The 12,014-nt window shown below is 38.6% G+C and overlaps 1 protein-coding gene across 1 annotated transcript in view; it reads right to left on the bottom strand.

Moving 5' to 3' along the window:
- Positions 1-12,014, bottom strand: part of Adgrv1 (adhesion G protein-coupled receptor V1) — a 546,923-nt gene that overhangs the window by 388,802 nt on the left and 146,107 nt on the right. The window contains exons 44-50 of the mRNA XM_052743671.1: positions 10,075-10,250; positions 8,914-9,038; positions 4,949-5,106; positions 4,708-4,854; positions 4,299-4,406; positions 1,024-1,288; positions 77-199 (exon numbers count right to left, since the gene is read on the bottom strand). Of these exons, the coding sequence (XP_052599631.1) occupies positions 77-199; positions 1,024-1,288; positions 4,299-4,406; positions 4,708-4,854; positions 4,949-5,106; positions 8,914-9,038; positions 10,075-10,250 (1,102 nt within the window). The remainder of the gene's footprint in view (positions 1-76; positions 200-1,023; positions 1,289-4,298; positions 4,407-4,707; positions 4,855-4,948; positions 5,107-8,913; positions 9,039-10,074; positions 10,251-12,014) is intronic.

The following is a 12,014-nucleotide window of genomic DNA, read 5'->3' as shown; positions in this document are numbered from 1 at the left end:
CTAAATTAAATGAGAATGGAGTCAGTCTGCTTCCCACACTGCACTTAAGATGGGCTAGCAACTGAAAATTCCTTACCTATTCCAGAAGCTGGTGTGAAGGAACGGATTCTGTTAACAGTAGCAAAGTCCAGGGACTGGAAATATCTGAAAGATGACTTCCCCAACTCCCAGATGAAAATGTCAATTGAATTTCGATTTCCTGTGATTAAGAAATAAAAAGCAACAAGCTGTATGAAGAAAATGACAAAATTGCACAAAAGAACTATAGTGAAACATTAAATTCAATTAAAGAAAATTTTCCATTATATATGTGTGTGTATAACAATATATATACAATATACATACAATGTATAATGTATATACGTATACATACAATATACAATATGTATACAATATATATGCTATATATATATATATATATATATATATATATATATATATATATATATATATATATATATATATATATATATATATAAAAACAGTTCAACTTGGCAGGAAACATTGCAAGCCCTTTCTGTTTTTTATCACATGAAGCACACACACATACTAAGACACACTAGAAGACATACTCTGTCACGTGAAGCACACACACTAGGACACAACACAAGAGAGAACAGAATGACATATGTATTCTTATACAGATTGTAATTTGAATAGTTTTATCAAAAGTCACTACACACTATCAGCTCTATAAATTTCTCATGATACCTAAAGTAGAGCCATATAAAATTATAACTTTTGGAAGATTGACTATAAAATCTTTATACATCTTCTCACATTACCCATCTACTCCTCATCTTATAGGAATATAAGTTTGAAATGGTAGTTTAGCACAGCACAAGATCACAGGTATAAAGCCTTCTTTTTGGGTAAAATCTATTTCTAACTGACATTAATACTTTCAATCAAGAAAGTCGATGAATCCTCAAAACAGAGAACATTTCACATAAAAAAAACAATATAATGCTATATGGTTTTGATAGTAACTGTACATACATTACAAGCACCATATTTCCTCACCTAGAAAGGTATTTTTGGCAAAAAATAAGTAAACATCATCGCCTGAAGACAAAGCCTCCACTTGTGTTATCCCACTGACCGACACTTCTTGAAAGTTAGTAAACCGACTACCAGACCACGTGAATAAAAGGGCATTTCGTTTGACATTAGCCTGGGAAATGGCTAAGAAGACAGAGCCTCCTCTGCTGAACAAGGCCATGCCCAGGACACCTTGGACAGGCAACGTCTGGTGTAAGGCAAAGACGCTTCCACTCCATCTGAAGACCTGTAGGGAAAGTCCAAACACAAAGCCCTTATGATCAGGAATTGAGCACCTGAGACAATCTAACAGGGTCATACAACCTACACTCCTGGAGCCTTCTGTTCAGTTGGGAGAGTAGTGATATAATAGAAAAGCAATGAAACTGAGTCTCTCTGTCTCTGTCTCTCTGTCTCTTTCTCTCTCCTCCATCCCGTGTGTGTGTGTGTGTGTGTGTGTGTGTGTGTGTGTGTGTGTGTGTGTGTGTGTGTAATGAATAAAAGAGAAGTTATTTGAGAAGAAATCAGCATAAATATATAGAAAGGCAATGGCAGTAAAAATCCAAAAGTAGAAGAGAATTGAACTGAGTCTAAAACACAAAATCCTTGATCTCTTGATGTCTTCACCAGCATCTCCAACAACAGAATACAGAGATATCTTCGCCCTATGGTAGCAGTCCTATATTTTGTCCTCATGATAGCAAGACATGGAGGGTTTTAGGATAAGTATCCTCAGAGTTAACCTTAAAAGAAAGTCCATAATTTACCTGCTCATTCTACACCCTGGTCACTTTTTACAAAGGGTTGTAACACTAGTCAAAGTTTGGACTTTCGGCCAAGCATTAGGCTGGGAGCCAGGGATACAGTGGCTTTTTCTAAGAGTCCAGCAATTATTAGAGAAGGTAATTAAGTTGTCAATCAGTGAATAAATAGAGACTGCACACTGAGACAGAACCGAACATGACAATTAGGGTGGGAAGTACAGAGAGCGGATGTCCTGAGGGAGTCAAGTCAGACATGTTGGCTCTGAAGAAGAAAGTTTGTCTTGTTCTAGGCAAAGATGAATCCAATTTGAAAGGATGTTAAGGGAATGGGGGACTAGAAAGGTAAGGCATATTCTTTGGGGTGATGACATAATTTACAGTTCCAATGAGGGTCTCTGAGGCAGTGAAGAATAAGTATGAATGATTCCACCAAGACAATGGGCATGCTGCAGCACTGGCCTGGAAAATGAGGAACAATGGCAATGCTGTATAACATACAGTCTATATCAAAAACTGGAAAATTTCTAAGTGTAATTGAAAGCTGCTGAACAGTTTAACATGAGAAATAACACAAACCAATGCTGTTTAAAAGGTAACTGCAAATTCTCAACAGAGATTGGCTCTGCAAAGATCAGGGAAGTCTAGAGATGGGCTGAGACAGGTTCTAACTGTACCAGTGAGAAATGATTGGGGGATTCCTTAGGGAGATTATAAGTGAAATGATGGAGAGAAGCCTTAAGGGGATAAGAAGTGGATAGATGTGCCTGTATTCTAAATATAATTGAGATATTCATAAAAAGCACTTAATGGTAACAAGATTTAAAAGAATATGAAGGAATAATTAAGCAGGGAGATCCCATTATTACTCTTGAATGATTCCTCTTTATGAGGCTGCTATTGCCTGACATTAAAGCAAAAATGAAACGAGCTGCATGGAGAAAATTTAAGTTCAGACCAAAACGTTCTGTATCACATGCTTAAAACTATGTAAGTGGGCATGGAAGGAAATAGACAAGGAAATCTAGAGTACAGAAGAAAGGCTTCATATGTGATTTGGAGGACATTGGCCTACAGCTTGTATGTCAAACCACAGACTTATAAAATTACTCAGAGCGAGTACAGAGAAAGAACAAAACAAATTAAACTGAGTTCTAGAAAACTCCAAGATATCTCAGTTTAGAAAGGAAGTGGGAAATAATAGTGATTGAGAAGGATGGGGCAGTAAGGAGGAAGAGGAAGAGAAGGAGGGAGGGAGGGAAGAAGGATATAAGGAGGGAGGGAAGATGAAGGGAAGGCAGAGGAGGGGAGAGGAGGGCAAGGGAGGGGCAAAGGGCAGGAAGGGTTCTGACAGATGGGAAAAAAGAAAGACAGAGAACACAGATCCCTGGAACAGAAAAGAGGTTTCAAGTCTGAGGAATGCCGACTGCCATGCGCAGTCACAATGAGGACACACACATCTCCGAAGACCAACAGCCCAGTCACCACTGGTGTGCGTTAGATGTCCTATTGACTACTTACCTTGTTTTTAGGATAAAGCACTCTGACCAAAGCACCTGAGGGAGGAGTTGATTTGGGCTTACAGTTCTAGGGCACCGCCCACGACAGTGGGGAATGCAGGGCAGTGGGAAAAGAAGGCAGCGGGTCCCACTGTATCCACAGCCAGGACACAGGGAGAGATGAATGCGCATGCACCACTCACTTTCACTTTTCTATTTCCTGCAGAATCGCAGCCTATGGAATGGTGCTGCTGGAAGGGAAGGGGGGTCTCCTGCCGCAGGTGGCTAGCCTTATCTAGATTCTGTCAAGTTGACGATGGAACTCAGACCAGTAAGGAGAGATGTCTTCATAATAGAGAGAAAATGGAAATATCAGGGAGGAGGGCTTTCTTTTTAAACTGGGCGGTGCTTGAACATTATGCCCACTGTAAAACCTCCTTGAGAGAGAATTGGTAGCTTGGGGGAATAGCGAGGGTCTAAGAAGGCAAGAAGGGCATGGTGTGAGAGACATGGCCCCACTGTGATGGGAAGGGAGAATAAGGCTGGGTTTCCAGTGTTATAAAAAGGAGTAAGCTTCCTTCTGGCCGATCTCATTGCAGGAGAGTCATTCTCTGAAAATGAAGAGGTGCCAGGCATGTGCGGAAGCCTGAGTGACAAAGAACCATCAAGTAAGCACCATGATGACAAGACGAGTGTGCTAGAAAAGTGTGACACTGGTGATGTGATCCTGAATGCCCACTTGGCAATGTCCATCATGAGTTTTTAGTGATACCATCTGCTGAGCTGTGATTTTTCTCCACAGTGTTTCCCAACCCAATTAGACTCTAATCAGATGCTCGTGCTATTATTAGATTAGTCTTCAAAAAATTGACGATGCCCAGTCATTCCATATCACCACCATCAAATCATGGCCTTTGTTACACAAATCCTATAGACCACATGGGAACAGATCTCATTGGCATGTTGGGGGGGGGATTTTACTTTAAGAGACTCACACCTGAGTTAACTCAGAATCATTTCTTTGACTTGCAATGATGAAATAATCTTGACTGTCTGAGGTGAAATGTTGTACTTGACAACTTCCTGAAATAATGATTGTCTGAACCTGCAAAAGAGTAGTAATAAACATTTAAAGTCTTTAACAGTGGAAGCCACTGAATGCAATAACACACATTAGTACCTAGCTGAAGATCTGAGAATGTGTTTAATTGGTAGCTTATGCATTCCTAAGTGCCATTTGAAGACAAAAATAGCCTTGAATTAAGATACTTGCTACTATGTGTATCAATTGCAAAAAAAGTTCTTTTTTATTTTAACATAGAACATATATCCTCTTTCATTTTGATTAATCTTATGAATTTGAATTGCACTTAAGTAAAGAATCCACAGAAAAAGGAAGAATTTACCAGGAGTAATTTGAATCCAGAAGTGAGCGTGTACACACTGTTAATGGAAGGCTTTTCTCCGTTTTTCCCCCCATGAGTAATGACAAGATAAGGGGAAACACCAACATTAAAGGCCTCACAAGTGTCAGGATTTTCTATATTTAAATCCTAGGAAATACAGATGATATTAGTAATTAGTGCTATATCAAATTTTTCACATACATTTTAGTTTGTGTACCATAAAGCAAAGAGTGATGTTTACCTCAACTGGAATGAAAGTCCCTTGCCATCGGTAAACAACTAACGATGATTTTCTGAGCATCACACCGTAAACTGAATCTTCAAAAGTAAAGAAACACCAGCCAGGTGCTGTCTGGTCCAAAAAGCTTTGAAATACAGAAAAGACAAGATCCATGCCCCCTAAAACAATGAAATAAATCATTATGTATGTGTATATAATCACATCTGAACCTTATCTCATTTGAATAATTATTTAAACAGTGAAACTATAGAGCATATTAGAAAGAGGATGGCGATAATGGTGTGTGTGTGTGTGTGTGTGTGTGTGTGTGTGTGTGCCTGTGTGTCTGTGTGTCTGTGTGCCTGTGTGTGTTGTAAGTTAAAGTGAATAGACACTAGGAAGCTTAAAAACAGTATCTAAAAATACCAATGTTTTTAAATTAGTGATATTTTGATCTATCTCCTACAATCTTTTCCAAGTGTATTAAAAATTAAATATATATATATATATATATATATATATATATATATAGAGAGAGAGAGAGAGAGAGAGAGAGAGAGAGAGAGAGTATATATATGTTTTGAAGAGAAACATGCTAAAATTACTTCTATCAACTTCCATAAAGATTGTCAAAGGACAGATGAAATTTAAAAATGATAAATATATCTTATAAAAACATGCTAATGGTACTATCAAACTTAATCTCACATTTTTAAATGTCTGCTCATTCAACGGTTTCTCGGTTTCTATTTTATAGACTTCAGAATATCTGTGCAGACTCACTTCAATTGACTTCAAGATTTTATCAAATTGCTATATATTATACATCTCCTAAAATTTTGTTTAAAAATACTAAAAGAGAAAACCCCTAATTAATGAGGAATTATTATTTTAAAAATATTAGTTCTATCATATATTGTCATGACTATTTCCCAAAGTAAGTTATTTTTAAACTTTAGCTAGTTATGTGAACATATGGAATAAGAAAAACAAAACCAACAACTTAGGTGAATTACTGATCAGATCACTTTTAGTTCAAGAAGACGCAACGTATGCAGCATCCACTAGAGACTTTCCTAAATGCACCAATTGCATTCTTATCTTGCAGCCTTTCAAAAAAGTTCACAGCTTTTTCATTAAGAGTCCTAAGTAGAACTGACATACAGACAAATCTTCAGTCCTGGGACTCGAGAAGATGGGAATAAAGATTAAACAGCTGCCACTTGGGACTTCCCACTCTCAGGAGTGCATTGAAAAGAATGCTGAGTGAGAAAGCAAATCTTCCTTGTCTTTTATAGCTGTCCTATATATGACATGTGTGTGTATATATATGTTTGTGTGTATATATATGTATATAAACATATACGTATATGTATATATAGTTGTCTCCTGTCTTCTGGGCAATGTTGCTACTTCCACTTCTCTTCATAATTTTCAGTCTTTCTCTGATGCCTGGACCTCTTCAGCAGCACTGTAGTAAGTTCCAATCACTCCCAACCACACAGGTAGGAATTCTCTGAGTTCCAATATTTTATCTAGACCCCTATCCTCCCAGCCAGACTTTCAGAAATAGCTGCATGTAGCTAAAGTCTCTACCACCACTCGAAGAATTACTCAGTCCCTGTCCCCTATACAAATAACCTTCACTGTGCTCATGTGTGTGGTCCACATTAGTAACTGTAATGGTTGCTGTGGTAGATTCTCATCTTACTGGATGCCCACCTGAAGAGGCACACACAGCTTCTCTTCAGTTCAAACACTCTCCTTTGGCCTTGTCAGCAATCCTGCATGACTGGGTTTCTCACAAGTTATTTCAAATCTCCTCTCTTAGGTCATTACCATGTCCTTAGCCACACAATATGCGCCTTTTCAAAGATTGGTCTGCATGCTTATCCCCAATCTAACTACGCTCTCTCTTTTTAGTCTCTCAATTCTCATGAGCTTCAACACAATATGTGCCAAAACTTCCATTTAATCTAGAAACATCTCCTCAACTCTAACTCAAATGCAAAATACACTTAGTCCATGTCCCTTATTCAAATAATACCTCTTTCATAATTCTCTCTTTTAGATGATGGCATGACCTTCTACCCAACTGTGTAAGCAAGAAACTTGGGTCATCCACAGCATCTCACCATCATATCCAGTTCATTACTGGATCTAAGCTACCTAACCTGCTGCCTCCTGTTCATTACTCTACATCCTTTTTTTCTCTTCTGTACAAACAATTCTTTACATGACACTATGGACAATATCTATAAAATATAAATATGGTCACACCACACCATTCTTCATACCTAAGCCACTGAGAGGCTTTTCATTAAACCTAGGATGAACATTAGCATCCAAGAACTATTTTTCAAATTCTTTAAAGATTTGGCCTACCTAACTAATCAAGACCAGTATTCCCTCTTTCTCTTCTGTTCACTGTCCATTCAATATCTTCCTTTATATATCAGTTCATGACTCAAGTCTCCAGCCTTGACAGCCTTTCACTGCTGTCTCCAGCTTCCTCCTATCCAGTTCTCTCATCCAATCCCCATTCATCAGTCAGTCTCAGTTCAAACATTGATTGTTGTGAAATAATTATTTTACATTTGTTTATGCTGTGGAACATTTATTTTTAATGATGTAAAGATGTGTTGCATTATTTTATGTTGCATGTGTTTACCTCTGTGAAGCTGTGTTACATTACCTGTCTAAAACACTTGATTGGTCTAATAAAGAGCTGAATGGCCAATAGTAAGGCAGGAAAAGGGATAGGCATGGTTGACAGGCAGAAAGAATAAATAGGAGGAGAAATCTGGGAAGAAAAGATCAAGGAACAAGAAAAGAAGGGGCCAGCCGCACAGCCTCATAGCCTGATATGGAATAAGAAGGAAAGAAAAGATACACAGAAATAAAGAAAGGTAAAAGCCCAGAGGCAAAAGGTAGACGGGATAATTTAAGTTAAGAAAGGCTTGCAAGAAACAAGCCAAGCTAAGGCTGGGCATTCATAAGAAAGAATAAGCCTCTGTGTATTTGTTTGGGAGCTGCATGGAGGGCCCCCAAGAGTAAAGAGTAAAAACAACCAACTATAATTGATTCTCCTTGAAAGTACTCAGTATTTTTTATTTTACGTGCATATATGCATGTTTGTTTGAATATATGCCATGTGTGTGGGTACCTGCAGAGGCCAGAAGAGGATGTCAGATCCCCTGAATCTGGAGTTACAGGCAGTTGTGAGCCTCCTGACATGGGGCTAGGAACAGAACTCAGGCCCTCTGGAAGGGAATCAAGCACTTTTAACTGCCAAGCCATCTCTTCTGCCCTCTCTTACGTTTTACAACTTCCAATTTCCCCTTTAAAGCATTATTATCATTTGCAATGTGTGGTGATATTTTATTTGTGCTGAAATGTGGTGATATTTTATTTGTGCTTTAATAAATAAAGTTTGCCTGAAGATCAGAGGAAATAGCAAGCCATTTTAAGTAAACAAAGAAGTCAGGCAGCGGGTGCACACACCCTTAATCCTACCACTTAGCAGGCAGGATCTCTGTGTGTTCAAGGCCACACTAGGGAACAGAGCCAGGTGACAGACATGAAGTGACAGAGCTGGCCAGGAAGAGGAAGTGATGTAGCTAGACAGAGAGCAACATCATATGGCAGAACAGCAAGGCAATAAAGGCATGGATAGACAGGAAGTCGCTCTCTTTGGAAGCTGCAGAGTTGGTGAGGTAAGGTTGGCTGGTGGCTTTCCATATTTCCCTGATCTCTCTGAGGCTTTCACCCCTATATTTGGCTCCATGTTTTTTATTTAATAAGGCCATTTAGAAATCTGTCTACAGCAATGCAAATTGATTTTTATTTCTGGCAATGTGTAAATTCTAAACTTTGTGCGCTGAAATACACAATAAACATTGTGGATGCAATAAGAGAATCAAGTACCTGTTCTGTGGGTAATAGACCAGTTAACACACAATTCATGAAAAAAAAGTGAAACGTACTCATGCCAAAAGCTGTCTCAGACACTGTCTCCCACTGCACACTCACAGCTAAATCAAGGCCATTCGTTCGTGAAACATTGAGGTATACACTCCTGTTGGATTCTTCAACATCTATAGAGGTAGCACTAAAAGAAAAACAAATGGATTTTGGAGAGCAAAAAAGGATAATTTTTAAATATTTAACATACATATCACACTGCCAGAATATTACTTAATATACTTGTAAGTTTGTACACCCCAATGAGACCACAAATTTTATGCATTGGAGAGACTAGACTACAGTATTCAAAAGTATTCACTTATGGATATTTTTAAAATAAAAAATACAAATGTAGACCCATAGCCAAGCACTTGGCCAAGCTCCTGGAGTTCAGCTGAAGAGAGAGAGGAGGGATTTTAGGAGCAAGGAGGGGTCAGGATCATGATATGAAAAACCTCAGAGACAGCTGATCCCAGCTGGTGGGAGCTCATGGGCTCTGGACTGACAGCTGGGGAACCTGCACGGGACCACACTAGGCCCTCTGAATGTGGTTAACAGTTGCATGGCTTGATGTGTTTGTGGGTCCCCGGGCAATGGGATCAGGACTAACCCTGGGTACATGAACTGGCTTTTTAGAGCCCATTCCCTATGGTGTGATGCCTGACTCAGTCATGATGAAGTGGGGAGGGGCTTGGTCCTGCCTCAGCTTGGTATGCCAGCCTGTGTTGACTACCCAAGGGAGACCTTACCCCCTGAGGAGGGGATGGGAGTGGGACAGGGGGGATGTGGGGGGAGCAGGAGAAGGGGAGAGAGGGGAACAGGGGTTGGTATATAAAATGAAAAAAAATTTAAATAAAAAAATACAAATGTGACACACTCCAATACTCTTATCATAACAATGATTAAATATCTGTCACATCACAATATACAGTCAAACAATGTTGCCATTGTGAAATCTCTTCACACAGAACTCAAATATCTGGTAAGAAATATATGAAGTAGGAAATTTTAGCCTATTAATAAATAAAGTTAGAGCTCTTAATTATTTAAGATATAAAAATATTTGTCCACTCCCAGACATTTTAAAAGTAACCAGATATTAGCTTTCTTCTACATCTCCTCAGTTCAAACCTGTTGCCTATTTTGTTTCAAAATGTTAATGTGTTATAAATAAATCATACCTATTTTCAAGGGCAGAAATACTAAATAGTCCCAAAGGGGCCTGGTTTTGCAAAATTGTTATCAGGGTTTGAACATGGGTCCCTAGTCGAGCACCTCCAGTTGGATTAAACAGGGTACAGACAAAATGCTCATCCATTTCTGGTTCTGTGTCTAATATGGCAGAGATATGCAGGGCCTGAAAACAAAATAAAAAATAAAGTTAATAGAATATGATCCTTTTTGAAACACACGTGGAGAAATTCACTAAACATTTTTACAACATATTTTTGAAACATGACTTCTGTTTACATTTGATTCACATCATGTGATTGCTACATTTGTTTCAAGATACTATCGTGGGGATTTTAACCATGTGATCTGCTACCCTAAAGTGTCTAAAAAGTAAGAGTTGATGGCAATAGCACTCATTGGAGATGGAGAGATGGCTCCATGGTTAAGAGTTGCTGCTGCTATTCCTGAGAACCCAAACTTAGTCCCAGCACCCACATCAGGCAGCCCACAACTGCCTGTAACCCTAACCCCAGAAGATCAGATGCCCTCTTCTGGCCTCCATGGGCACCTGCACTCAAGTGCCCAGACACATATAGACCAACACATACATATGATTTTTAAATAAAAATCAATCTTTTTTTTTCAGTTTTCAAAACAAAACAACAAGAACTGATTACAATGTTAAATTCATGTGCTGATTTCTGTGACATTTTTGCCCCATCCAGGCTACATAATTCCATTAACCTCATCCCAATCTGTAAATGACTGTCTAGAATCAAGGCAGAGTGGGTACACACTAGAACCAATTAAATTCTTGCCATCAGCAGAACAAAAGGGCTGTGGTCTCAGCACAGAAACGGGAAAGAACCACCTACTGACAGGGAGCAATCATGTGTTCCCAGAATGCTGTGTGAAAGACATCAACATAAAAGCATAACCACTGCACGATCCCATCTACACAGAGCCAATGAGTCAGCAAGAGGACTCTTAATTTGAAAAGTTAGAAAGCTGCATTCTCTAGAAAGGGCAAAGGACAAAAGGGAGGCCTCTGGATGGCAGTGACTTAAATGTCTTACTCTGGGTGGTGGTTATATGTGCACACATATCTTTAAAGCCATTTATCTACATGCTTAAGGACTGTATAACATACAGGTTACATTTTAAAATTAAAATGTGGGAAGCAGTTAGGTTTGTTCAAAATTTATTTAATTTGTTCTAACAATTAATATTCCTAGTGAATATATCCAAGTATCTTAAACTATTTTAAAAAGGAGGTTTAAGGAAAATAATAATTTAAAATATAAAAGAATACTTTTTAAAAGAAGAAAAATACGAACAAAGTAATAGCAAATTCACAAAGCACTTATGCTTTAAACTTTTATATCATTTCAAAATTGGGGTGGATCTTTAAACAAATCAATTAAACTTTGTTTTAGATTTTCAAGAATATAAAAATACTGAACTTGGAAAACACGCTGAAGTTTACAGGAACACAAGAGGACTGAGGCTGTAGCTGACCTTGCCAGCATTCACAGGGCCCTGGGTCCAACATACACCATGAAAAACAGGAGATTCCTCGGTTACTACATGAACTCTCATGTTCAGTTACTGTAAGTATGCTCATTTAGTGTTATATTCGGGTCTAAAACGCACAAGTTAATGTGACCAAATATGTTTAACTGTACCTAAAAAACCAAGTTGAGAGGCTGGAGAGATGGAGGAAGTGATTAAGAGCACTGGCTGCTCTTCCAGAGGACCTGGGTTCAATTCCCAGCACCCACATGGAAGCTCACAACCATCTGTAACTCTGTTTCCAAAGGATCCAACTCCTCCCCTTCCGACCTCCACAAGCAGCAGGCACACGTGTGATATACACACATATATATGTGCAAACACACATACATGTAAAAATAAATCTGAAGAATTTTTAACTCAAGCTTTAAACCTG

This window comes from Peromyscus californicus, unplaced genomic scaffold (assembly GCF_007827085.1).
Source record: "Peromyscus californicus insignis strain IS unplaced genomic scaffold, ASM782708v3 Scaffold_18__1_contigs__length_77618521, whole genome shotgun sequence".
Taxonomy (NCBI): domain Eukaryota; kingdom Metazoa; phylum Chordata; class Mammalia; order Rodentia; family Cricetidae; genus Peromyscus; species Peromyscus californicus.
Note: the sequence above shows the minus strand (reverse complement) of the source record. Positions and strands in the feature narration are given on the sequence as shown.